We start from the raw sequence: 26,269 nt of genomic DNA on the forward strand, positions 1-26,269 counted from the left end.
AGAAGGAACCACTGCCGTCCCGCAGCCCTGCAGTCGACTGAGCCGGGTGGTCCCCAGGCCCGCAGCCAAGTCAAGGGAGCGCCCCGAGGGCTGACCCTACCTGTTCCTCACCCTGTGGGCCAGGGTGTCCTAGGAAGCCCCCAGCCCTGGACCACCCCATCCTGACGGCCGCCTAGGGAGGGACTGGGTCCTCGGAGCAGGGAGGACAAGCTGGCCCCAAACACAGCTATGGTGGCATTCTTTAGAAAAGCTAAACTTTAATGGTTCAGATAGTTTTACAATGAAAATAGGTACCCAAATACTGTCTTAAATGTCCACAACTGTACAAAAGATGAATACAAAACTCCCAGGCAGGCACTGGCAGGGGACAAGGCCTGCCGTCTCCCACACTCTGGTGTGGTCAGGTGTCCCTGCCCCACTCCCAGTACCACTGTGCCAAGGGCACTGCCCCAGCGAGGCAAATAGAAAAGATTTTAAAAAGTAAGAGTCTAACAGGCAGAGCTGTCACTAAAATTAGGAAGTTGTAACTTTTTTGGTTAATTTACTGCATTCAAAAATGTAACGTTGAGTCCAAAAAGTGTCTTAAATCACACAAAAAGGAACCCATATTAAAATTTTAAAAATAAGCCCAAAACACCCCAGAGAAATGCATCCAGAACTTAAAACAGGCTGGGTCAGCAGCAGGGCGGTGGCTGGGGGACCTGTGGGCCAGGTGTCCGCTGTCTGGTTACTTTAAGCCGGCAAAGCCATCGTCCCTTGGAGCCCCCAAGTGAGGGCCAGCTGTGAGGCAGGTGGCCCTAGGACACGTTGGTCATGGGCTTGTACTTCTTGAAGCGCGTCCACTGACCCGTGGCATAGTTCATCTCGAACACGGTGTCCACCAGCATGGTTGTGCTGCCCTGGCCATCCGCCTTGGGCAGGTCCTCCGTGTGCTCGCTCAGCTTGATCTGGATTACGTCCCCCTGCTCCTGGCATGGGTTCTCTGCAGAGAGCAGGAGCTGCTGGGTGGGTGTCTGGGGCCAAAGAGCCCGCCCCCCACCCAGCCCGATGCACCCCCAGGCCCTGCCTAATGAACACACCTCGGGAGCCGGCCATGAAGCCCAGGATGAGGGCCTTCTCGGGCCGTGTCACTTTGTTGGCCGTCTTGAACATCTCCTGGGCAGCAAACATCTGCTCTCTCTACAAGGGAGAGAGGGGTGTGGGTGCCAAGGCCCCACCAGGACCACCTCCTACATCCCCCTGCAGGCACTGTGGCACCCCCATGCCACAGCAGATGACCAGGGCCATACCACCTACCTGGTGGCCTGTGGGCCCCGCCAGGGTACACCTACCGTGAGGGACAGGTTCTTCTTAGGCTGCTGCTGGGCAGGGGCCTGGGTCTGCGGGGCCACCATGGCAACCGGGGGTGTCTGAGTGGTGGGGGCGACAGCCGGAGGTGTGGTGGGTGTGAGAGGCGAGGTGGGCGCTGCAGGCGTGGGTGTGGCAGGGCTCAGGCCGCTGTTGTACATGGGTGCCCGTTGCTTGAACTGCGCTGGCAGCGTGGGGCTCGGGGTGCTGGGCTCCTCTGGTGGGCGGCTGCCTTCGCGGGAGGACGGGGCTGCAGGTAGACCGGGGCCTGGTGAGGGGGCTGGACCCCTACCCTGTTCCCAAACCCTAGTGCTCCTGGAGGTGACAGGCTCAGCTCCCCTTCTCTGTCCTGCTACCCTCTGATGAGAACTCCCTGTGGCCCCCAGCCAGGGCACAGGCCCAGGAGCCCCATCAGAGGAGCAAGGCCAGTGGTCTCAGGCCTTTCCAGACCCGCAGATAACATGTCTGGACTCTGGCCAGCTGCTGGCCTGCAGCGGGTCCCCATACCACAGGCACTGGTGGGACGAGAGGAAGGCCGTATCCTCAAGCCCCTGGGGCCCAGACCTGGCCTGAGGTGCTGTGAGCCTGGCAGTGCCCTCCATCCGGGGGGGATGGCCCTCGGCTCCCCTCCCGCCTACCCAGCAACAACAGCTGGGTCACCTGGCAGAAGACCCTTGCCAGCCCCATCCCCTTCCTGCAGTGTCCTGGGGCAGCTGCCTGTGCCCAGGACGGGCAGGGCAGGGCAAAGCAGCTGGTTTGTGTCGTGGAGCTCAAGCTGACAAGCAGGGCATCTGCCTCGGGGAGGGGACGACAGAGATGCAGGAGTGGGAACCGCAGCCCTGGCAGCGCCCATGGGCAAGGCCACGTCCTGATGGGCAGCTCAGCTGGTTCCAGACTGGGGCCAGCAGACTCACCTGGGGGCGTCTCGGAGCTGGGGATATAGGAGGAGGCGGGAACCACGCTGGGCGTGGAGGGAAGGTAGCTCGTGGAGGGCAGCGCAGGCTCACTGTTCAGGGACCCAAGTTTCTGGAACACAGAGTTTAAGGTTTCTCCCAGAAGATGCTATGCTTCCGGCATGTGCTAACTCACGGCCCGACCTGGAGCTCCACCACCACAGGCTGTGGCCCCCCAGAGCTACAGCAGGAAGGCGGGGGCCGCTCTCCAGAGCTCCCTGGGCTGGGCAAAGGGACCCCTGGCTCCTGGTGCCCCAGCAGAGTTGGGGACTGAGCGGCTCCTGTGTAGGAGAGGGGAGGGGTTGGGGAGCCCAAACTGCCCATCTCTGAGGACAGAAGAAGTGATGCTTTTTCTTACCAGGAAGCACTGATATAAAAGGAAGATGCTCATGTAAAGAAACCCAGAACACGCAGCGACGGGAAGAAAGGAGCTTATTATCCCAAAGTGACCCTGCAGTGTGGACTCCTCCAGGCCCTGGCCTCAGACGACCCACTGTAGCCTCTGTGCACCTGCTGCGCCCCATGGCTGCCTCCTACCTGCAGGCAGGGCCTGGTCTCCAGGACACCGAGGCCTCTGACCACCCAGCACCCCCACAGGTCTGTCCTGTGCCTATTCACGGCCACCTGCAAGGCAGGTACCACCAGTCCTGCCTCACAGGGGACACTGAGGCACAGGGGTGAGGAGGACTCCCCCAGCAGCCCATCCAGCAAGCTTGGGGCAGGTTCCCGCTCTGAGCCTGAGTTGGATGCCCATGTCAGGGCACAGCCCACACTGCCACTCATATACATATATATGCATAAATACAAACCGCACACATACGTACATACATATATATATTATCCAATAGAACACACTAGAGTGGCCACAGTCGGAACAAGGGGGCACCTGCAGCGGTGCCAGACGTGGGGTGCGGCCCTGAGCCCTACCTGTGTGGACACCAGGCCGGCTGCGTAGTCCGGGGTGGCGTTCTCCACCACGGTTTCCTCCTTGGCTGGCTTCTCCACCACCTCCGCATCTGTGGACAAAACAGGCGTCCTCACCAGTGCCCAGGTGCATCTGTAGGCTCAGCTCGGGGCAGCAGCAGGGAAGCAAACAGCTTCCCAGGAGAGGCCGCCAAGGAGTGAGGAGAAAAGCAAGCGCCCACCCATGGAAGAGGAGCCTCGCAGCGGCACAGCCCTGCCCGCTCAGTGTGGACACGCCCCACCCCACCTGGGCAGGGCCCGCAGGGACCCCCCACTGCCGCCTCCACGCAGGCCCCAATCCCCACCCAGAGTCTTCCTTCTCCTCTTCGCCTCTCGGCCAGCGCCGACCATATCCAGCTCAGAGATGTCCAACAGCTGCCAAGACAAGCACAGCCCTGCCTTAGTGACAGCACCAGGGCACAGCAGGCCTCGGGGCGCCACAGGAGCTGGGGGACAGGCCCACCTTAACACCCCGTTCTTTCCTCAGCAGCGTCCTGGAAGGCGGGATGGGGGTCCGGTTCCCCGTGGGGCTGAAGACGCTGGGCGCCGTGGGGCTTCTGAAGGGCGCCTGCTTCGGGATGCCTTTGAGTGGGGCTGGAGGACGACAGCAACTGTCAGGGCCAGCAGCAGTGACCGGCAAACGTCCCCCACCCCCTCTGAGCCCAGAACATCCCACCCCTTCTCGGCTAGCGCTGCCATGGGCAAGGGCCAAACCCCTGGCGGGCAGCAGACAGGACCCCCAGGATCCCAGACCTCAGGGAGCAGGGGGGTGCCGGGAGCCACAGCCTCACACTTGGCCAAGACACCAAACAAAGACAGCGGCCACAGGATCTCACCCGGTGGAGTCTCTCACCAGCGCGGGGGGCTGAGCTCTAGCTCCTTCCTGTGCCTCCACAGGCAGGAGCGCGAAGCCAGGTGCCTGGGCTCGAGGACTGCCCTCCCGAGCCTTGTTCTGTCCCGAGGATGCTCCTGAGGCCTAGACCATTACCCACCAGTGCCCACACACGCCCTCCAGGGCATGCGTGGCTCTCATGGTGCCAGGCCCAGAGAGAGGGTGCCCGGCGGACCGTGCCGTAGCACACTGGGACAGGCTGGACACAGTGCTCAACAGCTGGCCCACCCTCCCTGGGACAGCAGGTGCAGCCCCAGCCCTGGGATGCCTGGTTGGGGTGGAAGACAAGGGTCTGCTTCAGGCGGGGCAGAGGAGAGGAAGGTGAAACCTTGGCTGTGGTGGGCAGGAACGTGACCTGGGGATGGCCCCCCGACGCAGGGACAACAGTCAGCAGACCCAAGATGCCTGCCTTCTACTAGGTCCCATGTGAACACTGTGGAATTATGGGAGCCCAAATAAACTAAGCCAGGCTGGTCCGGGGGCGGCATGGAGGGTGCCTGCAAGGCTGCCCTTTCAGCCACACCCATCTGCAAGTTTACCCGGCTGTCTCAGCAAAGGACGACACCCGTCCTGCCCTCTGGCCCCCAGGTCACTATCCAGCACCCGCTGGGGTGAGTATGCCCTGCCATGATTCCCTGGGGCACGCCGTAGTGCTGTGACCAGGGTCCGTTCTGCTGAAGCTCACGCCCAGCCCTGAGAGCACCAATCAGGAAGGGCAGATGGAGGGTGCAGGAGCGCAGCCACGCCCTCCCCGTGGAGCCGCCTGGGAACCCAAGAGCAGCACTTGGGGCCGAGAGCCTGAGCTGGGAAGGCCGAAAGCCGCCGCTGCTGACAGCAGAGAAGCAGGGGCCAATGCTGTCCTCCGATCCGATCCCGGCCTTCCTGTCTCAGCACCCACGCATCCTCCCAGGGCGCTCCCCAAGGGGAGAAGCTGGTGCAACTGCCTCGGCGCCTTCGCTTTCCCACGCGCTCCCAACGCTGCTGCCTGAGGGTCATTCACATGCACCACCTCCGCAACAGGGAGCCGAGTCTCTAGGTCAGGCCCTTAGCTCTGCCCTAAAAGCAAGGCTCACGGCACCGGGGTGGGGGCCTTACTGGTGGTGTCCATCTTCCGCAGCAGCCCCCGGCCCTTGGCGTGGAAGGGCACCCCGGCGCTCCGCTTCAGCTGCTGGGCGGTCTCCGTGGCTGGAAGGAAGAGGTCACAGGTGTCAGGGATCCTCAGAGCGAGAGCTCTTGGCCCTTGTAAACGCATCTCTGTCAAGCGGATCCATCCGACGGCCTGAGCTGTGAACACTGCATTCTCTCTAAATGAGCAGCTGTTTCGAGCAGGGCCTGACACCAGCTCGCACATTACAACAAGTCAGAAACTCACTCAGGTGAGCAAGTTTCGGGAGCTGGGTGGCTGTGGCTGCACCTCCCAGGACCCCATGGCAGGGGGAAGCAGCAGAGAAGGAGTTGAGGGGCCTCACTGGCCCCCTCCGTCGACCCGGGCCTCCCCCTGGCTCAGTGGGAGCGCCGTCCTCGCTGAGGGTCAGCAGGCATGGTCTAGACACAAAAATATGAGGAAGAAACAAACGCAGAGATTTTCCTGACTTGGTTCAGTGAGGCTGAAGGGTCAGGGGACATGAGTGCCCAAAGCAGAGCCTGAGGCCGCTGCTGACCTCCAAAAGGGACGCGTTCCACTGTGGGGTGGGGCCCAAGGGGCGAGCAGAGTCCTTCACGGACTACCCAGTGCCCCTGGGGCTGCACGGAGCCTCTTGGACAGCCCTGGGCCCTGGCTGCTGCCTGTTCCAGCCAAGACCCACGCACAGGCCAGGCGCGGTGGCTCAAGCCTGTAATCCCAGCACTTTGGGAGGCCGAGACCGGCGGATCACGAGTTCAGGAGATCGAGACCATCCTGGCTAATCCGTTGAGACCCCGTCTCTACTAAAAACTACAAAAAACTAGCCGGGCGAGGTGGCGGGCGCCTGTAGTCCCAGCTACTCGGGAGGCTGAGGCAGGAGAATGGCGGGAACCCGGGAGGCGGAGCTTGCAGTGAGTTGAGATCCGGCCACTGCACTCCAGCCTGGGCGACAGAGCCAGACTCCGTCTCAAAAAAAAAAAAAAAAAAGACCCACGCACAGCTGCTGTCAGCCTTTTATTTGGATTCTCTAGAAACGGGGTATTGATGTACATTATAAATATTCATTCTATAACCATTCAAAATAAAATGATTTTATTGTAATCTTTGTCGTGCTTTGGGAAAATATTAAACGAAATGATTAAATATCTTTCAAGTCAAATTGAGATCACTGGCCACTCAAGAAGGTAGCAACGTGAGAGCAAGGACAGTGCCCCTCCAGCCATTCACAACGGCACCCATCATGCCCAACAGTGGGACTCGGCTGGCACAGAGTTCATTTGGTAACAGAGATTAGAGATGCCTTAACCGAAAATTCTGAAGTTTTTGATTTTTTTTTTTTTGAGATGATGTTTTGTTCTTGTTGCCCAGGCTGGAGTGCAATCTCAGCTCGCTGCAACCTCTGCCTCCCAGGTTCTAGCGATTTTCCTGCCTCAGCCTCCCTAGCAACTGGGATTACAGGCCTGCACCACCACGCCTGGCTAATTTTTGTATTTTTAGTAGAGACGGGGTTTCACCATGTTGGCCAAGCTGGTCTTGAATTCCTGACCTCAGGTGATCTGCTGGCCTTGGCCTCCCAAAGTGCTGGGATTACAGGCGTGAGCCACCACGCCTGGCCTAAATTCTGGTTTTTAAAGCATGTTTTCAGAACACAAAGTTTAATATAGTGATAAATAAACTTCTAACAAAAAACTTCAGGCAGAACTTTATCTTCTTTTTTTTGAGACAGGGTCTCACTCTCACCCAGGAAGGAGTGTAGTGGTGTGATCACAGCTCACTGCAGCCTCAACCTCACAGGCTCAGGTGATCCTCGTACCTCAGCCTCCCAAGTAGCTGGGAGCACAGGCACGCCACCACCATGCCTGGCTATTTTTCTGCTATTTTTGGTAGAGATGGGGTTTCTTGGCTGGTCTCAAATTCCTGGGCTCAAACGACCCACCTGCCCCAGCCTCCCAACAGGTGCGAGCCACCACACCCGGCCCAGAACGCCATCTTGAAGGGGCAGCCTTGGTTCCTTAGAACCTAAAGAACCTACAACTGGAAACCACAAAGACAAGGCCCGACGGCGGCCTGGCCACTCACACTTCTGCAGCAGCTCCGCCCGCAGCGTGGCGCTCTTGGGTTTCCGCTTCAGCTGAAAATGCTTCACCGGGGGCGTGAGGGGTCCCGCGAGGGTAGTCAGGGCGTTTTTGTTCAAGTACTGGCACTCCAGTGGCAGCATGGCAGACGCTTCACACTCACCCACTGTGCGGTAAGAACCACAGACGGTGAGGGGCGCCCAGGCCGCAGAGCTCCCCGCTGAGAGGAGCTGGTGGCTGCCTGGCCCCACACCCTCCTCGGTGAGGGTTAGGTCACGGGAGCTGTGGCTGTTTTCCAGTCCCCGAGAGACGGACTCCCCACGGCTCCAGCAGAACACCCAGGAGCGTTTTCAGAACAGGAATGCCTGAGAGATGGGCGTGCCTCGAGGGGGCTGCAAACTGGAAAAAGTTTGGCACTGCGGATATCGAGAACCACAAGTGGACATAGTACAGTGATTCCTGGAGGCCTCCAGGCACTTCTAGAACATAAAATGTTAACAGATCCCACCCCCACGTAAGAAGGACCCCCATCTGTGGCTTCTCTCTTCCCTTCCCCAAGGGTAACCAGGCCAGTGGTCTCTCCTGGAATCCCAGCCCTCATCCAAACCGCCCACATCCATTCCCTCAGTCCGCATGGTCACCTAGGGTTCAGAGCCCAGGAACTGCCCCACAGGGACAGGCAACCTCCCACCTGAACTGGCTACGTGTCCCGCCTGGAGAAAAAGGCCAGGCAGGCAGGTGAGAGTTCACCGCCCTCGGCCTTCCTGCCTGCGGGACACTCCTGAGAGACATCAATGGGGGGTGGGGTGGGGTGGACTTGTCCAGACCACTGCTCCAGAGGCATCTGCGTGGTGTGTGTGCTCTCACAGGTGGGCAGAGGTGCCACCTGCAGGGGGGTGGCCAGGAGGGCCCCTGCAAGAGTGTGCAGCCTCGATGTCCATCCCACAACCCTGTCTCTCTGGGTGCTGCCCTTGAAGGAGCTGGGGCACAACGTCTGGGCTCTGAGGAGCCAGTTCCAACTGTCCAAAGCAGGAGAGAAACTCAGAAAAGCACAAGCATCCCATCAACACGTTCTTCAAAATCACCCACAAATTGTTTTTTCTTTTTTTAAGAGATATGTTCTCGGCTGGGCGCGGTGGCTCACGCCTGTAATCCCAGCACTTTGGGAGGCTGAGGCGGGCAGATCACGAGGTCAGGAGATCAAGACCATCCTGGCTAACACAGTGAAACCCTGTCTCTACTAAAAATACAAAAAAATCAGCCGGGCGTGGTGGCGGGCGCCTGTGGTCCCAGCTACTCAGGAGGCTGAGGCAGGAGAATGGCATGAACCTGGGAGGTGGAGCTTGCAGTGAGCCGAGATCATGCCACTGCACTCCAGCCTGGGTGACAGGGTGAGACTCCGTCTCAAAAAAAAAAAAAAAAAAAAAAGAGAGAGAGAGATGTTCTCACCCTGTTACTCAGGCTGGAGTGCAGTGGCACGATCATGGCTCACTGCAGCCTTGGCCTCCCAGGCTCAAGTGAGCCTCCTGCCTCAGCCTCCCAAGTACCTGGGAGGACAGGCGCGTGCCACCACGCCCAGCTAATTTTTATTTTTTTGTAGAAATGGGTTCTTGCTATGTTTCCCAGGCTGGTCTTGAACTCCTGGGCTCAAGTAATCTGCCCACCTCAGCCTCCCAAAGTCCTAGGGTTACAGGAGTGAGCCACGGAGCCTAGCCTTGCAAATATTTTCTAAGCAATTTTCAGTTCACATTTAAACAACTGAATTGCTGATATTTTCAACATGCATTTCTGAGCATGTACTCTGGGCCAGGGAATGTTCTGGGCCCTAGAATCTAGGATCTGCAGATACAACCTGAATGGGCAGAGCCCCTGCCCTCACGGAGCCAACCAGGAAGAGACCGCGAGTGGCGCTGACACCGCCTCCCACTGACACCGCCTCCCGCTGACACCGCAGCAGTGAGGATGGGGCCTGTGGGTTGAGTTTGTTTTCAAAGATGGCAAAAAGCCAGGCAGCAGTTTACACGGGAGGATGGTGTGTACACAGTTAATATTTTAGGGACCAGGACACATGGAAAAACGTTCACAGTCTAAAAATCAAATTCATTTCTGAAAAAAACTTTTCAAGAAAGATCCATTTCCCTCCTCCCAACATGAATTAAAGCCACACAACATACCCTTTTCTCTAAGTTCTCCCAAAATATCCTGAACATTGGGATTCTGCTCCTCGAGCTCCAGGTTAAGTGAGCCCGTGTCCGGAAATGACTTCAGGATGTCGGCGACCATGAGCACCCAGGGGTCCGAGTCGAGGCTGGCGAGCTGGATGATCTCCATCAGGGCGCCCTTCATCTGCAAGACAGGATGAGCCGGTGCCACCGTGCCCTTGCCCACTTCCGAGCCCACTCCCTGCTGAGCTTCTGAAAGGGCCCTGGGCAGCGGCAGGGCTCTCTGGCGGTCTCCCCCAACACTTCCTCCTGAGGGCCCTCCTTCCTCTGAGCCCCTGGCCTCACCCCAGGGCCATCTTGCTTCCCTGAGCTGCCACAGCCACTGCCAGGTTGCAAGGCCCAGCATCTGGTGCCCCCCGGCAGCCTCCCACCTCCCAGCAGCCCCCAGTCTGCTGGGCTTGCTCTCCCCCACCGGTGTGCAGATGCAAGAAAACCTGAAGGTTGAGACGCTGGGGCCACTACCGCCCCCACAGAAAGCCTGCAGGCAGGGCATCCTGGGGATGAGGGGCGTACAGCAGGCAGGTGCCCGGCACAGCAGAGCACAGGAGCAGGGTGGAGTCACCTGCCGCAGGGGGTGTGTGCCCGGGCAGCAGGGGGTGGGGCTTGGGCAGCACCCGTGCCAGCTGAACTGGTCAGTCTAGTCACCATCTGGGCAGGGATGGCCACCTCCAGGTCTGGACAGTGCTGGGAGGCGGTGCACATGGAGCCTGGAGGTGGCCCCGGGACCTGGAGTGAGGCCAGGGCCTTTGGGAGGCCATGGGCGACGTGGGTGGAGGAAGCAGGTGCACCCCACACTCCCTCAATGCCTGGGAGGCCAGATCCATCCACACCAGGGCCTACTTCAGCCACATAAACCCCCTCCCACAAGGAAACGCAGAGAACCAGGCCGTGGCGTGCCCGTGCCTCTGCCAAGGGCCCACTGGGCTGCTCACAGCATGAGACGACTGGGCTGGCAGGAGCTGGGGTTGAACAACAGTGCCCTGCCCTATCCGGATGCCAGGGCTGAAACCCCAGCACAAGGCGTTCCTGACGCCCACTCCCTGCGTCAGGCGCCAGAGACCTGTACTAAGAGGGCTGTGGCCATCACATCCCCGCGAGCACCACCTCCTGGTGGCCTCTGAGTGGGAGGACCTTCCAAAGCTTCCCTTCAGACCTCACTGTCTTCATGGGCTTCCTGCCTGGAGGGAAGCTGGCTCGAGGGGCAGAGGTCAGAGGTCGTGCCAGGGGAGCCTGCCTGCTGCCAAGCCCCCCCGCATCTGCGCTGCAGGACACCCAGCTGCCCTCTGGAGTCAAGAACCTCCGCGTGGCCCAGCCCTTCTGTTCCTTGGGCATTAGGGAGGGTGTTGCCTCGGCCTCTGACCCTGTGTCCCCAGCCCTCACTCCCAAAGCCCACCCGAGTTCAGGGAACAGCGCGTGCTGCGAGAGAAGATGCCACGGGGCTGCAGGAGGCGCTGCATACACAGTGACTCTGGCAGCCGCACAGCCCCACTGTTCCCAGCCAGTGCTGCCTCCTCACAGCAGCCCCAGGGAAACCCTACGCCTGCCAAGAGGCAAGTGGGCGGTAAAGATAAAAAAGGCCGGCGATGTTAATTTAAAACAAAAAGGACCACTGTTGTGGAGTAAATGTTTTCTCTCTCCAAAATGCGTATGTTGAAGCCTGTCTTACTCTACTTGGACATCTGTTAGAAAATGCTCGGCTTTCCCGGGTGCGGTGGCTCACGCCTGTAATCGCAGCACTTTGGGAGGCCGAGGTGGGTGGATCACCTGAGGTCAGGAGTTGGAGACCAGACCACCCAACATGGTGAAACCCCGTCTCTACTAAAAATACAAAATTAGCCAGGCGTGGTGGCGCATTCCCATAATCCCAGCTACTCAGGAGGCTGACGCAGGGGAATCGCTTGAACCCAGGAGACAGAGGTTGCGGTGAGCCGAGACCATGCCATTGCACTCTAGCCTGGGCAACAAGAGCCAAACTCCATCTCAAAAAAAGAAAAAAGAGAAGATAACGCTTGGCTTATACACAACAGAAATTTACTTCTCACAGTTCTGGAGGTGGAGAGTCCAAGATCAGTCAAGGCGCTGGCAGATTCCCCACCTGGTGGGGGCCCCTTCCAGCTTCATGGAAGGTGCCTTTTGCTGGTGGAAGGGGGGAAGGAGCTCTCTGGGCCTTTTTGTTTTTGAGACAGAGTCTCGCTGTTGTCATGGAGTACAATGACAGGATCTCAGCTCACTGCAACCTCCGTCTCCCCAGTCCCAGAGATTCTCCTGCCTCGTCCTCCCACGGCACTGGGAATCCAGGCGCCACCACCATGCCCAGCCCAGGCCTATCTTGTGAGGTCTGTAATTCTTAGAGAGCAGGGGCCCTAACTCACTTCTGTACCCTTTACTGAATAAACTATCACATCATTAAAATCTCTCTTCCTCGTCCCTGGTATAAAGGACTGCTATTTACTAAGCTTTTAAGAGGAACAGGGCTGGGTATAGTGGCTCACACCTGTGCTTCCAGCTACTTGGGAGGCTGAGGTAGGAGGATCACTTGAGCCCAGAGGTTCGAGGCTGCAGTGAACAAAGATGGCACTACTCCACTCCAGCCTGAGCGACAGAGCAAGATTTAATTTCTTAAAAAAATTAAAAATTGGCTGGGCACAGTGGCGAATGCCTGTAATCCCAGCACTCTGGGAGGCTGAGGCGGGTAGATCACTTGAGGTCAGAAGTTCAAGATCAGCCTGTCCAACATGGCGAAACCTGTCTCTACTGAAAATACAAAAATTAGCCAGGCATGGTGGTGCACTCCTGGAATCCCAGCTACTAGGGAGGGTGAGGCAGGAGAATCGCTTGAACCTGGGAGGTGGAGATTGTGGTGAGCCAAGATGGCACCACTGCACTCCAGCCTGGGCAACAGAGTAAGACTCTGTCTAAAAAAAAAAAAAAAAAAAAATTAAAATTAAAAAAAAGACACATTACAAAACCAGTGAACTGGTTGCAGAATTTCATTCAGAAACACAAGTTGTAGCAGATGCCATGTATAAGGTTAACCTTACGTGTCAACTTGACTGGGCCATAGGGTACCTGGACAGTTAGTCCCTCGTGATTCTAGGTGTGTCTGTGAGGATGTTTCTGCATGAGACTAACATCTGAATTGTACTGAGGCAGAGGGCCCTCCCTACTGCTGAGTGGGTCTCATCCAATCAACTGGAAACCAAAGCAGAACAAAAACGCCGAGTAAGGGGAACTCCTGCCCGTTTGAGATGGTAGATTGGTCTTCTCCAGCCTTCAGACTCAGGCTGAAACATCAGCCCTTCCTGGGTCTTGAGTCTAAGGGCTTACATCACTGGCTCTCCTGGTGTGTGTGCATGTGTGTGTCTGTATACCCTCTTGGTTCTGTTTCTCTGGAGAATCCTGCCCGATACACTGTGGAACACATCCAGCCCAGTCATCTAGTCACCCTCTATCTATGGTCCTATGTAGAAAAGTTTAATTTTCAGAATGATATCCCTAAGGTACCAGACCCCTATATAAATGAACAAAGAAAACTAAGATAGATAAATTAGAATGTCTTATAAACCTTTTTTTAAATACCAAGAAAATAAATAAAAATGTTTTTCAGAAAAGTATATTACCCAGAATGGCCTAATACTTTCACAGTCTAGTTAAATGAGGTCTTTATCACAATTTCTCATAATACATAAGGACAAAGTCCAAGAAAAATACATATAAAATAAAGCCGGTATACTTAGATTAATGTTAGATAGAAGCAGATTTTAAGAACAAAACATTACTAAATACAGAGATCTCTACGTAAAGATCCAAGGTTGAGTTCACAAGGTAACTATAACAACTATAAACTTGGATGCACCTAATAACACAGCCCCAAGATATATACAGCATAAGCTGAGAAGGAAGAATAGAAAAATCCATAATCATAATGGGGAGATCAACAAATCCTCTTCTCACTGATTTTTTTTATTATTATTTAAATCAAGCTGCACGTGCCTGTGATACTTGGGAGGCAGAGGAATTTGAGTCCAGCCTAGGCAACACTACACCTTTAAACAAAAAACAGTAAGAATAGAATAGATTTGTACAACATGATTATACAAATTTGGCCTAATGAACCTCCACTGAGCAATGGATCTCAAAACTAGAGAATACATGTGATTCGCAAGTTTACTTGCAACATGTACAAAAACTGACCATATATTTTGCCATTAAGCAAATCTTAAACAACTAAAATAACATAAACCATATTCTGACAAGAGCTCACTATAGCTAGAAATTAATAATAAAAACAAAACTAAAATCTCTTCCCCTCCAATGTAGGAAAATTAAGAAACATTTCTAAATTACACAGGGCTCAGTGAAGAACTTAATTGAAATTTAAAAATATTTTTGACTTGATACAGTTCTGTGACTATCAAAACTTGTGGGATGCAGCTAACACTGTAATTAGAAGAAAATTAGTGCAAAAATTAGTGAAACAGAAAGCAAAGATCAACAAAACTAGAAGCTGGTACTTTGAAAATTCTTATAAAATCAACAAACATCTGGTGAGATGGATCAAGGGGGAAAAAATAAGAAATAATCACTACACATGCTTCTGAGATTTACAAAGAAGATGTTGAGCTGGTCATGTTGGCCCGTGCCTGTAATCCCAGAAATATGGGCAGCCGAGGCAGGTGGATCACTTGAGGTCGAGAGCTTGAGACCAGACTGGCCAACGTGGCAAAAGCCTGTCTCTACTAAAAATACGAAAATTAGCCAGGCATGGTGGTGCACGTTTGTGATCCCAGCTACTCAGGAGGCTGAAACACGAGAATTGTTGAGCCTGGAAGGTGGAGGTTGCAGTGAGCCAAGATTACACCATGGCACTCCAGCCTCAATGACAGAAGGGTATTTGAGATACTCTCTCTACAAAAAATTAAAAAAAAGAAAAGTAGGCAGGTATGGTGGTGCATGCCTGTAGTCTTAGCTGCTCAGCAGGCTGAGGCAGGAGGATCACTTGAGCTTAGGAGTTTAAAGTTACAGTGAGTTATGATCACACCACTGCCACTCCAGCCTGGGTGACAGTGACACTATGCATTAAAACAAACAAACAAAACTCATAGAAACAAAAATCAATACTGAAAAATCCTCCCACAAAGTAAATTTCAGGTCCAGAAGGCTTCATTACCAAGTTCTACCAAATATTTAGGAAGAAATCACTCCATTAGTAAACAAACTTTCCAAAGAAAAAGAAAAGACCAGCTACGTTACAAATCCTTTGTTAAGGGTAGCATAACCCCAATACCAAAATCCAACAAAGACAGTCTGGGTAAGTAAAACTACAGGTCAATCTCACCCAAGAACAAAGATACAATAGAAAATCCCTATACAAAACCTCAGGATGATATAATCCAACAACATAAAATGACCAATTTAGGTTTACCTCAGGAATGCAAGGTTGGTTTATGATTAAAGGTGTTTTGTTAATGTGGTGAATTACATGTCAATAGATATTTAAGCATCTGATAAAATTTAAAGTTCCTTTGTGTTCACACCCACTAGGATGGCTACATCAAAAAGATAACAAATGCTGGCAAGGATGTGAGAGACTGAACACTCAAAAATCACTATGGAGAATGTAAGATGGTGTAGCCACTAACATCCTATACAGGAGTGATCCTTCTGGCATCAGGTTGGTGCCCCTCGAGGTCAGAGGTCCCAGAAGAAGGAGCAGGAACCCATCTTTGCTGTTCTCCAGCCTCCTTTAGTGACACCTCCAGGCACAGGAGTGAATCAGATGAAAATGGCCTGAAGAGAACCCCCAGCAAACTGCAGCAGCCCTACAGAAGAGGGACCTGACTATTGCAGGAAAAACAAACAAGCAGAAAATGACAATAGCATCAACAACAACAACCACCACATCCAAGGCCCCATCCAAGGGCCAGCAGCCTCAAAGACTGAAACTAGGCAAACTCATGAAGATGAGAAAGAATCAACGAAAAAATGCTGAAAACCCCGAAGGCCAGAGTGCCTCTTCTCCTCCAGATGATCACAATGCCTCTCCACCAAGGGCGCAGAACTAGATGGAGATCGGATGGATGAGTTGACAGAAGTAGGCTTCAGAAGATGGGTTAAAAATAAACAAACAAACAAACAAAACAAAACAAAACAAAACAAACAATGAACTAAAGGAGCATGTTCTATCCCAATGCAAAGAAGCGAAGAACCTTGATAAAAGATTAAGGAATTGCTAACTAGAATACCCAGTTTAGAGAGGAACATAAATGACCTGACGGAGCTGAAAACCACAGCACAAGAACCTCGTGAATCATCCGCAGGTATCAACAGCCGAATCCACCACGCGGAAGAAAGGATATCAGAGTTCGAAGACCACCTTACTGAAATAAGACATGCAGACAAGAATAGAGAGAAAAGAATGAAAAGGAACGAACAAAGCCTTCAAAAAGTATGGGACTTCATAAAAAGACCCAACCTACTACTGACTGGAGTGCCAGAAGGAGACGGGAAGAATGGAAACAAGCTAGAAAACACTTAAGGATATCATCCAGGAGAACTTCCTCAACGTAGAAAGACAGGCCGACATGCAAATTCGGGAAATACAGAGAACCCCACTAAGATACTCCACGAGATGATCAACCCCAAGACACATAATCATCAAATTCTCCAAGGTCGAAATGAAGGAAAAACTGTTCAGGGCAGCCAGAGAGAAAGGCCAGGTCACCCACAAAGGGAAGCCCATCAGACTAACTAACAGCAGACCTCTGCAGAAACCCTACACGCCAGAAGAGAGTGGGGGCCAATATTCAACGTTCTTAAAGAAAAGAATTTTCAACCCAGAATTTAATATCCAGCCAAACTAAGCTTCATAAGTGAAGGAGAAATAAAATCTTTTCCAGACAAGCAAATGCTGAGGGATTTTGTTACTATCAGCCCTGCCCTGGAAGAGCTCGGGAAAGAAGCACTAAATATGGAAAGAAAAACCGGTACCAGCCACTGAAAAAACACACCAAAATATAAAGACCAATGACATTATGAAGAAACTGCATCTAGTGTGCAAAATAACCAGCTAGCATCATGATTACAGGACCGAATTCACACATAACATTATTAACCTTAAATGTAAATGGGCTAAATGCCCCAATTAAAAGACACAGACTGGCAAATTGGATAAGGAGTCAAGACCCATCGGTGTGCTGTATGCAGCAGACTCATCTTACATGCAAAGACATACACAGGCTCAAAATAAAGGGATGGAGGAAACTTTACTAAGCAAATGGAAAGCAAAAACAAACAACAAACAGGTTGCAATCCTAGTCTCTGACAAAACAGACTTTAAACCAACAAAGATCAAAGAAGACAAGAAGGGCATTACACAATGGTAAAAGGAACAAGTCAACAAGAAGAGCTAACTATCCTAAATATATATGCACCCAATACAAGAGCACCCAGATTCATAAAACAAGTTCTCAGAGACCTACAAAGAGACTTAGACTCCCACACAATAACGGGGGAGATTTTAACACCCCACTGTCACTATTAGATCAACGAGGCAGAAAACTAACAAGGATATTCAGGACTTGAACTCAGTTCTGGATCAAGTGGATCTAGTAGACGTCTACAGAACTCTCTACCCCAAATCAACAGGACATATATTCTTCTCATTGCCACATGGCATTTATTCTAAAATCAACCACATAATTGGAAGTAAAATACTCCTCAGCAAATGCAAAAGAACTAAACCACAACAGTCTCTCAGATCACAGTGCAAATTAGAACTCAAGATTAAGAAACTCACTCAAAACCACACAATTTCGTGGAAATTGAACCACCTGCTCCTGAATAACTCCTGGATAAATCATGAAATTAAGGCAGAAATCAGGAATTTCTTTGAAACCAACGAGAACAAAGAGACAATGGGCCAGAATCTCTGGGACACAGCTAAAGCAGTGTTAAGAGCGAAATTTATAGCATTAAATGCCAACATCAGAAAGCTAGAAAGATCTCAAATCGACACCCTAACATCACAATTAAAAGAGCTAGAGAGGCAAGAGCAAACAAACCCCAAAGCTAACAGAAAAAAAGAAATAACCAAGATCAGAGAAGAATTAAAGGACACAGAGACACGAAAAACCCTTCAAAAAAAAAAATAAGCAAATCCAGGAGCTGGTTTTTTGAAAAAATTAACAAAATAGATAGACCACTAGCTAGACTAATAAAGAAGAGAGAGAAGAATCAAATAGACACCAATAATAATAACAATGATAAAGGGGAGATCACCACTGGCCCCAGAGAAATACAAACCGCCATCAGAGAGTACTATCAACACCTCTACACAAATCAACTACAAAACCTAGAAGAAATGGATAAATTCCTGGGTGCATACACCCTCCCAAAACTAAACCAGGAAGAAGTCAAATCCTTGAACAGACCAATAACAAGCTCTGAAATTGAGGCAGTAATAGCCTACCAACCAAAAAAAGCCCAGGACCAGACAGACTCACAACTGAATTCTACCAGAAATACAAAGAGGAGCTGGTACCATTCCTTCTGAAACTATTCCAAACAATGGAAAAGGAGTGACTCCTCCCTAACTCATTTTATGAAGCCAGCACCATCCTGATACCAAAACTGGGAAGAGACAACAGAAAAAGAAAACTTCAGGCCAGTATCCCTGATGAACATCAATGTGAACATCCTCAATAAAATACTGGCAAACCGAATCCTGCAGCACATCGAAAAGCGTATCCACCACGATCAAGTTGGCTTCATCCCTGGGATGCAAGGCTGGCTCAACATACGCAAATCAGCAAGCATAATCTATCACATAAATAACCAAAGACAAAAACCACATGATTCTCTCAACAGATGCGGAACAGGCCTTTGATAAAATTCAACATCCCTGCATGTTACAAACTCTCAAGAAGCTAGGTATTAATGGAACGTGTCTCAAAATAACAAGAGCGATTTAGGACAGACCCACAGCCAGTGCCACACTGAATGGGCAAAGGCTGGAAGCATTCTCTTTGACAACCGGTACAAGACAAGGACGCCCTCTCTCACCACTCCTATTCAACATAGTATTGGAAGTTCTGGCCCGGGCAATTAGGCAAGAGAAAGAAATAAAGGGTATTCAAACAGGAAGAGAGGAAGTCAAGTTGCCTCTGTTTGCAGATGACATGATTTTATATTTAGAAAACCCCATCGACTCAGTCCAAAAACTTACTGAACTGATAAGCAACTTCAGCAAAGTCTCAGGATACAAAATCAATGTGATTTTAATAGGCAAGCAAAGAGTCAAATCATGAATGAACTCCCTCCCATTCAAAATCACTAGAGAATAAAATACCTAGGAATACAGCTAACAAGGGATGTGAAGGACCTCTTCAAAGAGAACTACAAACCACTGTTCAAGAAAATAAGAGAGGGGCCAGGCACAGTGGCTCATGCCTGTAATCCCCGCACTTTGGAAGGCTGAGGCAGGTGGATTACCTGAGGTCAGGAGTTCGAGACCAGCCTGGCCAACATGGTGAAACCCCGTCTCTACTAAAAATACACAAATAGCTGGGCGTGGTGGCACAAGCCTGTAATCCTAGCTACTTGGGAGGCTGAGGCAGGAGAATTGCTTGAGCCCAGGAGGCAGAGGTTGCAGTGAGCCTCGGCTCGTGCCACTGCATTCCAGACCGGCTGACAGAGTCTCGCTCTGTCTTGGCGGGCAGCGGGAGGGGGGAAGGCCAGGCGCGGTGGCTCACGCCTGTAGTCCCAGCATTTTGAGAGGCCGAGGCAGGTGGATCAGGAGGTCAGGAGATCGAGACCATCCTGGCTAACACGGTGAAACCCTGTCTCTACTAAAAATCCAAAAATTTCGTCTGGCGTGGTTGTGGGTGCCTGTAGTCCCAGCTACTCGGTAGGCTGAGGCAGGAGAATGGCGTAAACCCCAGGAGGTGGAGCTTGCAATGAGCCGAGATCGCGCCACTGCACTCCAGCCTGGGCGACAGAGCAAGACTCCATCTCAGAAGAAAAAAAAAAAAAAAGAAAATCAGAGAGTACACAAACAAATGGAAAAACATTCCATCCTCGTGGATAGGAAGAATCAATATCATGAAAACGGCCATACTGCCCAAAGTAACTTACAGATTCAATGCTATTCCCAACAAACTACCACTGACGTTATTCACAGAATTAGAAAAAACTATTTTAAATTTCATATGTAATCAAAGAACATCACGTGTGGCCAAGACAATCCTAAGCAAAAAGAACAAAGCTGGAGGCATCACGCCTCCTGACTTCAAACTACACTTACAAGGCTACAGTAACCAAAACAGCATGGTACTGGTACCAAAACAGACCTATAGACCAACGGAGCAGAACAGGGACCTCAGAAATAACACCACACATCTACAACCATCTGATCTTTGACAAACCTGACAAAAACAAGGGATGGGAAAGGATCTTCTAGTCAGTGCTGGGAAAACTGGCTAGTCATATTCAGAAAACTGAAACTGGACCTCTTCCTTACAGCTCATAAAAAAATTAACTCAAGATGGATTAAAAACTTAAATGTAAAACCCAAAACCATAAAAATCCTAGAAGAAAACCTGGGCAATACCATTCAGGACACAAGTCACGGGCAACCACTTCAAGACAAAAACGTCAAAAGCAACAGCAAAAAAAGCCAAAATTGACAAATTGGATCTAATTAAACTAAAGAGCTTCTGCACAGCAAAAGAAACTATCATCAGAGTGAACAGGCAACCTACAGAATGGGAGAACATTTTTGCAATCTACCCATCTGACAAAGGGCTGATATCCAGAATTTATGAGGAACTTATATTTATAAGTGAAAAACAAACAATCCCATCAAAAAGTGGGCAAAGGAAGTGAACAGATGCTTCCCAAAAGAAGACATTTACGAGGTCAATAAACATGAAAAAAAGCTCAACGTCACTGAACTTTAGAGAAATGCAAATCAAAACCACAACGAGATACCGTCTCATGCCAGTCAGAATGGCAATTATTAAAAAGTCAGGAAACAATAGATGCTGGAGAGGCTGTGGAGAAATAGGAAGGCTTTTACACTGTTGGTGGGAATGTAAATTAGTTCAACCATTGTGGAAGACGGTGTGGCGATTCCTCAAGGATCTAACACCAGAAATACCATTTGACCCACCAATCCCACTGCTGGGTATATACCCAAAGGATTATAAATCACTCTACTATAAAGACACATGCACATGTATGTTTATTGCAGCACTGCTTACAATAGCAAGGACATGGAACCAACCCAAATGCCCATCAATGAAGGACTGGATAAAGAAAATGTGATACATATACACTGTGGAATACTACGCAGCCATAAAAAGGAATGAGATCCTGTCCTTTGCAGGGACATGGATGAAACTGGAAGCCACCATCCTCAGTAAACTAACAAAGGAACAGAAAACCAAACACTGCATGTTCTCACTCATAAGCGGGAGCCAGCTGAACATTGAGAACACATGGACACACAGAGGGGAACAGCATACACCAGGGCCTGTTGGGGGTGGGAGTGAGGGAGGGAGCTTAAAGTATGGGTCAACAGGTCCAGCAAGCCACGGCACACGTACACCTATGCAACAAACCTGCATGCTCTGCACATGCAACCTTTTTTTTTTTTTTTTTAAGAAGAAATAAAGGGCACCGTGGCTCACGCCTGTAATCCCAGCACTTTGGACTTTGGGAGGCCAAGGCGGGCAGATCACGAGGTCAAGAGATGGAGATCATCCTGGCCAACATGGTAAAACCCCATCTCTACTAAAAATACAAAAATTAGCTGGGCGTGGTGGCGCGTGCCTGCAGTTCCAGCTACTTGGGAGGCTGAGGCAGGAGAATCGCTTGAACCTGGGAGGCGGAGGTTGCAGGTGAGCCTAGATCACGCCACTGCACTCCAGCCTGGTGACAGGGCAAGACTGTCTCAAAAAAAAAAAGAAAAGAAAAGAAAACATTACATTAAGTGAAAGAAGTCAGGCACAAAAAACCAGATGTATGATTCTATTTATATAAAATATCCTGAATAGATAAATCTATAAAAGCAAAACGTAGATTACTAGTCACCTAGGAGTGGGGAGGAAGAGGACTGGAGAAATGCTAATGAGTATAGGATTTATTTGGGGGATGATGAAAAGATTCGAAAACTGACTAGAATGATCATCAACTCTGTAAATATACTAAAAAGCACTGAACTGTACATTTTAAATGGTGAACTATCTGGCATAATTATACGGTACATAAATAATATATTTTTTCTTTGGAGACAGGGTCTCCTTCTGTAGCCCAGGCTAGAGTGCAGTGACGCAATCATGGCTCACAGCATCCTCAACCTCCCAGGCTCAAGCGATCCTCTCACCACAGCCTCCCAAGTAGTTGGGACCACAGCCGTGTGCCACCACCCGTGGCTAATTTTTATATTTTTTATGGAGATGGGGTTTCACCATATTGCTCAGGCTGATCTTGAATGCCTGGGCTCAAGCAATCCACCCATCTTCGTCTCCCAAAGTCCTGCGATTATAGGCATGAGCCACTGCACCCAGCTATACGTTACATCTTAATAAAGCTATTTTTTAAAAATTCATGATTAAAAGATTGTTTTACAAGTCTTCTAAGAAGAGAATTTCCTTAACTAGATAAAGGGTATTTATTAAAGACAACAGGGAACATAATGCTTACGGGCAAAACATTCCAAGTTCTCCCTGTGTGATCAAAGGTAAGACAATGAGCTGGAGGGTCCTGGCCAGTCCAGTGAGATGAGAAAAAAACAAAAGGTAATCGGAGAAAGAAAAATAATATGAAATGCACAGAAAAATCAAGAAGATTCTATAGAAAAAAAATTTTTGCAACTAGCAAAACTTTAGCACAGATGCTAGTCACAAACTCATTATCCAAAAATCAGGCCGGGCACAGTGGCTTACACCTGTAATTCCAGCACTTTGCGGGGCCGAGGTGGGTGGATCACCCGAGGTCAGGAAGCAGAGGTTGCAGTGAGCTGAGATCGCGCCACTGCACTCCAGCCTGGATGACAGAGTGAGACTCCGTCTCAAAAACAAAAACCAAAACACAAAACACAAAAATCAACTGCGTTTCTTAAACCAGCAACAAGTCAAAACTAAGACTAACAGACCCCATGTACAACGGTGTGGAAAAATACTAACTAGGTGGTAATATATGAGATGGAAGGCCTCTACAGAGATCATAAAGAACAGCTAAATAGATACGCCCACACCCACAAACTTTAAGATGCAATATAAAGAGGACAGCACCCCAGAATGAACTGCAAATTCGGCTCAGCCTTAAAGTCCCAGCAGGCAGGCTCTATATGTTTAAGAAGTCAGTACAGAAGATACAGGTAGAAGTGTGAAGGGACAAGAACAGCCAAAGACGATCCCAGAGAAACACACAGTGGGAGGGTTTGCTCCATCAGCTAACAAGACTTAGAAATAAAGGGACAGGAACCGACTTAGTGGGTTATTAGCACAGCAATATGTAAATGACCAAAAGAACAGAGCACAGCTCAGAAACAGATCCACAGCAGAAGTTACAGTGCAGATCAAGGGGAAAGGACAGTCATTTCAATCAACGTCAGGTGCTGGACTAACTGGACATCCCCGCGGAAAGTTAGACTCCCTGCTTCACACAATCAATTCCACACAGACTGAAGATTCAAGTGCAAAAGGCAAAACCGTACAGCTACGCCAAGATAACCCAGGGAGTGTTCCAGGCATGTCCCTTGGGGATACAATAGGCATCAATGATAGTGGGCAGATGAATACACCATCTACATCAAAATTGGGAGTTTCTATTCATCCACGATTCCAGGAAGAGGCTGGGCGCATGGATCACACCTGTCATCCCAACACTATGGGAGGCCAAGGCAGGAGGATCACTTTAGGCTAGTTCAAGACCAGCCTGGGCAATATAGTAAGACCCCCCCACCATCTTCACACACACGCACAAAAATTAGCCAGGCGTGGTGGCAGAGCATCTGTTGTACCAGCTAGTACAGAGGTTGAGGAGAGAGGACTGTTTAAGCCCAGGAGTTCAAGGTTAAAGTGAGCTATGATTATACCACTAGACTCCAGCCTGGGTGACAGAGTGAGACGCTGTCTCAAAAAAAAACAAAAAATAAAAAACAAAAGCCGGTCACAGTGGCTGACGCCTGTAATCCCAGCACTTTGGGAGGCTGAGGTGGGTGGATCACAAGGTCAAGAGATCAAGACCATCCTGGCTAACATGGTGAAACCCCGTCTCTACTAAAAACACAAAAAATTAGCAGGGTGTAGTGGCGGGCACCTGTAGTCCCAGCTACTTGGGAGGCTGAGGCAGGAGAATGCTGTGAACCTGGGAGGCCGAGCTTGCAGTGAGCAGAGATAGGGCCACTGCACTCCAGCCTGGGGTCAAAACAAAAACAAAAACAAAAAAAAGGATTCCAGGAAGCTAAGTCAAAGGACAACTGGGAGACATTTGTAACTGAAAAAGGACTGACATCTAGCATGTATAATAAATAATAAAAATGACCACTCTTACAAAACAATGGGAAAAAAGAGAATTTAAAAGCAGATTTTAATATACAATTCTCAAAACAGAAAACCAAGAAGCAGGCTGAGTGCCATGGTTCACACCTGTAATCCCAGCCCTTTAGGAGGCTGAGGCAAGCAGATTGCTTGAGGTCAGGAGTTCAAGACCAGCCTGGGCAGCATGGTGAAACCCTGTATTCCCAGCTACTCAGGAGGCTGAGGTGGGAAGATCATCTGAGCCCAGGAGGTCAAGGCTGCAGTGAGCCATGATTGTGCAGCTGCACTCCAGCCTGGGTGACAGCGCCAGACCTGGTCTTAAACAAAACAAAAAAACAAAAACAAAACACTCTGAAAAATAATTTGGCATAATCCTATGATCCCCACAATTCCACTCCTAGATATTATACCCTAGAGAAATCCCAAGATTCCAAATACCTGATGCAACACATCACAATAATGTAGTAACAAAATTATTTACAACAGCACACAACTGGCCATAAGCTAAATGTGTCACCGTGATAGAATGGATAGAGTGTTTCGTGCTCATAGGAATACCACAGAGCAGTGAAAATTAAACCAAGTCAGCTGCAACTTGGATGAAACTGTCAAGGTGTCCACCAAAAGGACACATGCACGCCACACACAAAATACACTATGATACCATCACATTAAGTCCAAATCAGGCAATCAAGCTGTGCCATTCAGGGGTGCATAAACAACTGCTAACACCGGGGAGATGGCACAGAAATGATTACCTTTCCAAAATGAGGGAGGGAAAAGTAAGAACGCTGTGACTACCAATGGGAGGCTTCCAAGGAACAGGCATGGTTCTGTATCTCCACCTGTGTGAGGATCACAGGAGTGGCTCACGATGCTATTATCCGGGAAACTGAACAAAAATGCACTTTTCCATACATGTCATATCTCAATCAAAAACAACTACAACCTATAATACACCAGTGGCCGGGAACGTTTAAACCACCATGAGGCTTCAATAGTCTACAAAACTACTTGGTTTATTTCGCACGGAAAGAGATACAATATAACGTTGAGGAAAAAGGAAACAAACCTCACACACCCACTCATTGGAATGACGCAAAACGGCGTGCAGAAAAGAGTAAAATGGACACAGAGCGCTCCGGACGGCCGGGGTCTTTGCGAGGTGGGAACAAGAAAATGCAGTCAGCGGACACTGGAACTACCGAGCACAGGCCGCCCCTTCCTCACGTGCGTTTCTCTCGGGACCCCCGCCCTCGCCCAGGTCACCGGGGCTGCGTCCCCGACGGGAGACGCCGCTGGGGCCGGCGCACCCCCGCCCCGAGAGTCGGTCGCTTTGGGACGGTGGGGGATTAGGGTGGTGAGGACCGGGGGCGGGGGAGGCGGGGGCGGGTGAGGATGAGTACCCGGGGGCCCAAGGAGGGAGTGAGGACCTGGGGGTCGCAGTGAGAACCCGGGGCCCGGCGTGGAGGAGGTTGAGGATCCCAGGGGAGGTGAAAACTTAGGTAGGGGTGAGGGCGAAAGGTAGGGAGGTGAGGACCCTAGGGGGGGATTCCCAGGGCGCCAGGAGGTGCGGGGAGGGGGAGCTGAGAACCCAGGGTGGGGATGAGAATCGAGGTGGGAGATGCGGATCGAGGCGGGGGATGAAGACCCAGGGGGAGGTGAGGACTGGAGGGAGGGATCAGGAGGAGCGAGGAGGGGGCGTGAGGGCGGGGGCGTGAGGGCTGAGGACCCTGGGGAGGCTGACAGTCTGAAGGGGGATGGGAAGGTGGGGGAGGGACCGAGGAGGGTCCGGAGCAGGGGCAGGAGTAGGGTGTGAGGGTCGGAGGTGGGAAGGTTGGGAATCTGGAGGCCGCGGGGCGCCCCGCCTGCCTCACCTCGTCCACCGTGCGGCGCGGGAGGTGCAGCGTCCCGAGTAGCAACTTGAGCTTCACCGCCGAAGAGAGGCCATGGAAGCAGAGACGGATGTTGTCGATGACCGCGGCCGTCAGCAGGGACGCGATGCTGGGCGGCGCCCACAGCTCGTCCGTGGCCCCCAGCTTGTTGTGCAGCCACAGGCCCGTGTCGCTCTCCCGCATGGACGCCATCTTGGGGGAAAGCGCGCGCCGCAGCCCCGGCATCTTATGAAGACACCTACGCGCCCCCGGC

The 26,269-nt window shown here is 51.0% G+C and overlaps 1 protein-coding gene across 1 annotated transcript; it reads right to left on the reverse strand.

Annotated features, from left to right (window-relative positions):
• Positions 1 to 229: 229 nt before the first annotated feature.
• NELFA (negative elongation factor complex member A) lies at positions 230 to 26,269 on the reverse strand. Its single transcript, XM_010384359.2, has 11 exons — positions 25,999 to 26,269; positions 9,528 to 9,699; positions 7,358 to 7,519; positions 5,251 to 5,340; positions 3,727 to 3,857; positions 3,569 to 3,638; positions 3,228 to 3,316; positions 2,262 to 2,373; positions 1,332 to 1,597; positions 1,080 to 1,179; positions 230 to 982 (listed from the first exon to the last, which is right to left on the reverse strand). The coding sequence occupies exons 1-11, from the start codon at positions 26,239 to 26,241 to the stop codon at positions 798 to 800; spliced, it is 1,620 nt and encodes a 539-aa protein (XP_010382661.1). The 5' UTR covers positions 26,242 to 26,269; the 3' UTR covers positions 230 to 797.

This window comes from Rhinopithecus roxellana, chromosome 2 (genome assembly GCF_007565055.1).
Source record: "Rhinopithecus roxellana isolate Shanxi Qingling chromosome 2, ASM756505v1, whole genome shotgun sequence".
NCBI lineage: Eukaryota > Metazoa > Chordata > Mammalia > Primates > Cercopithecidae > Rhinopithecus > Rhinopithecus roxellana.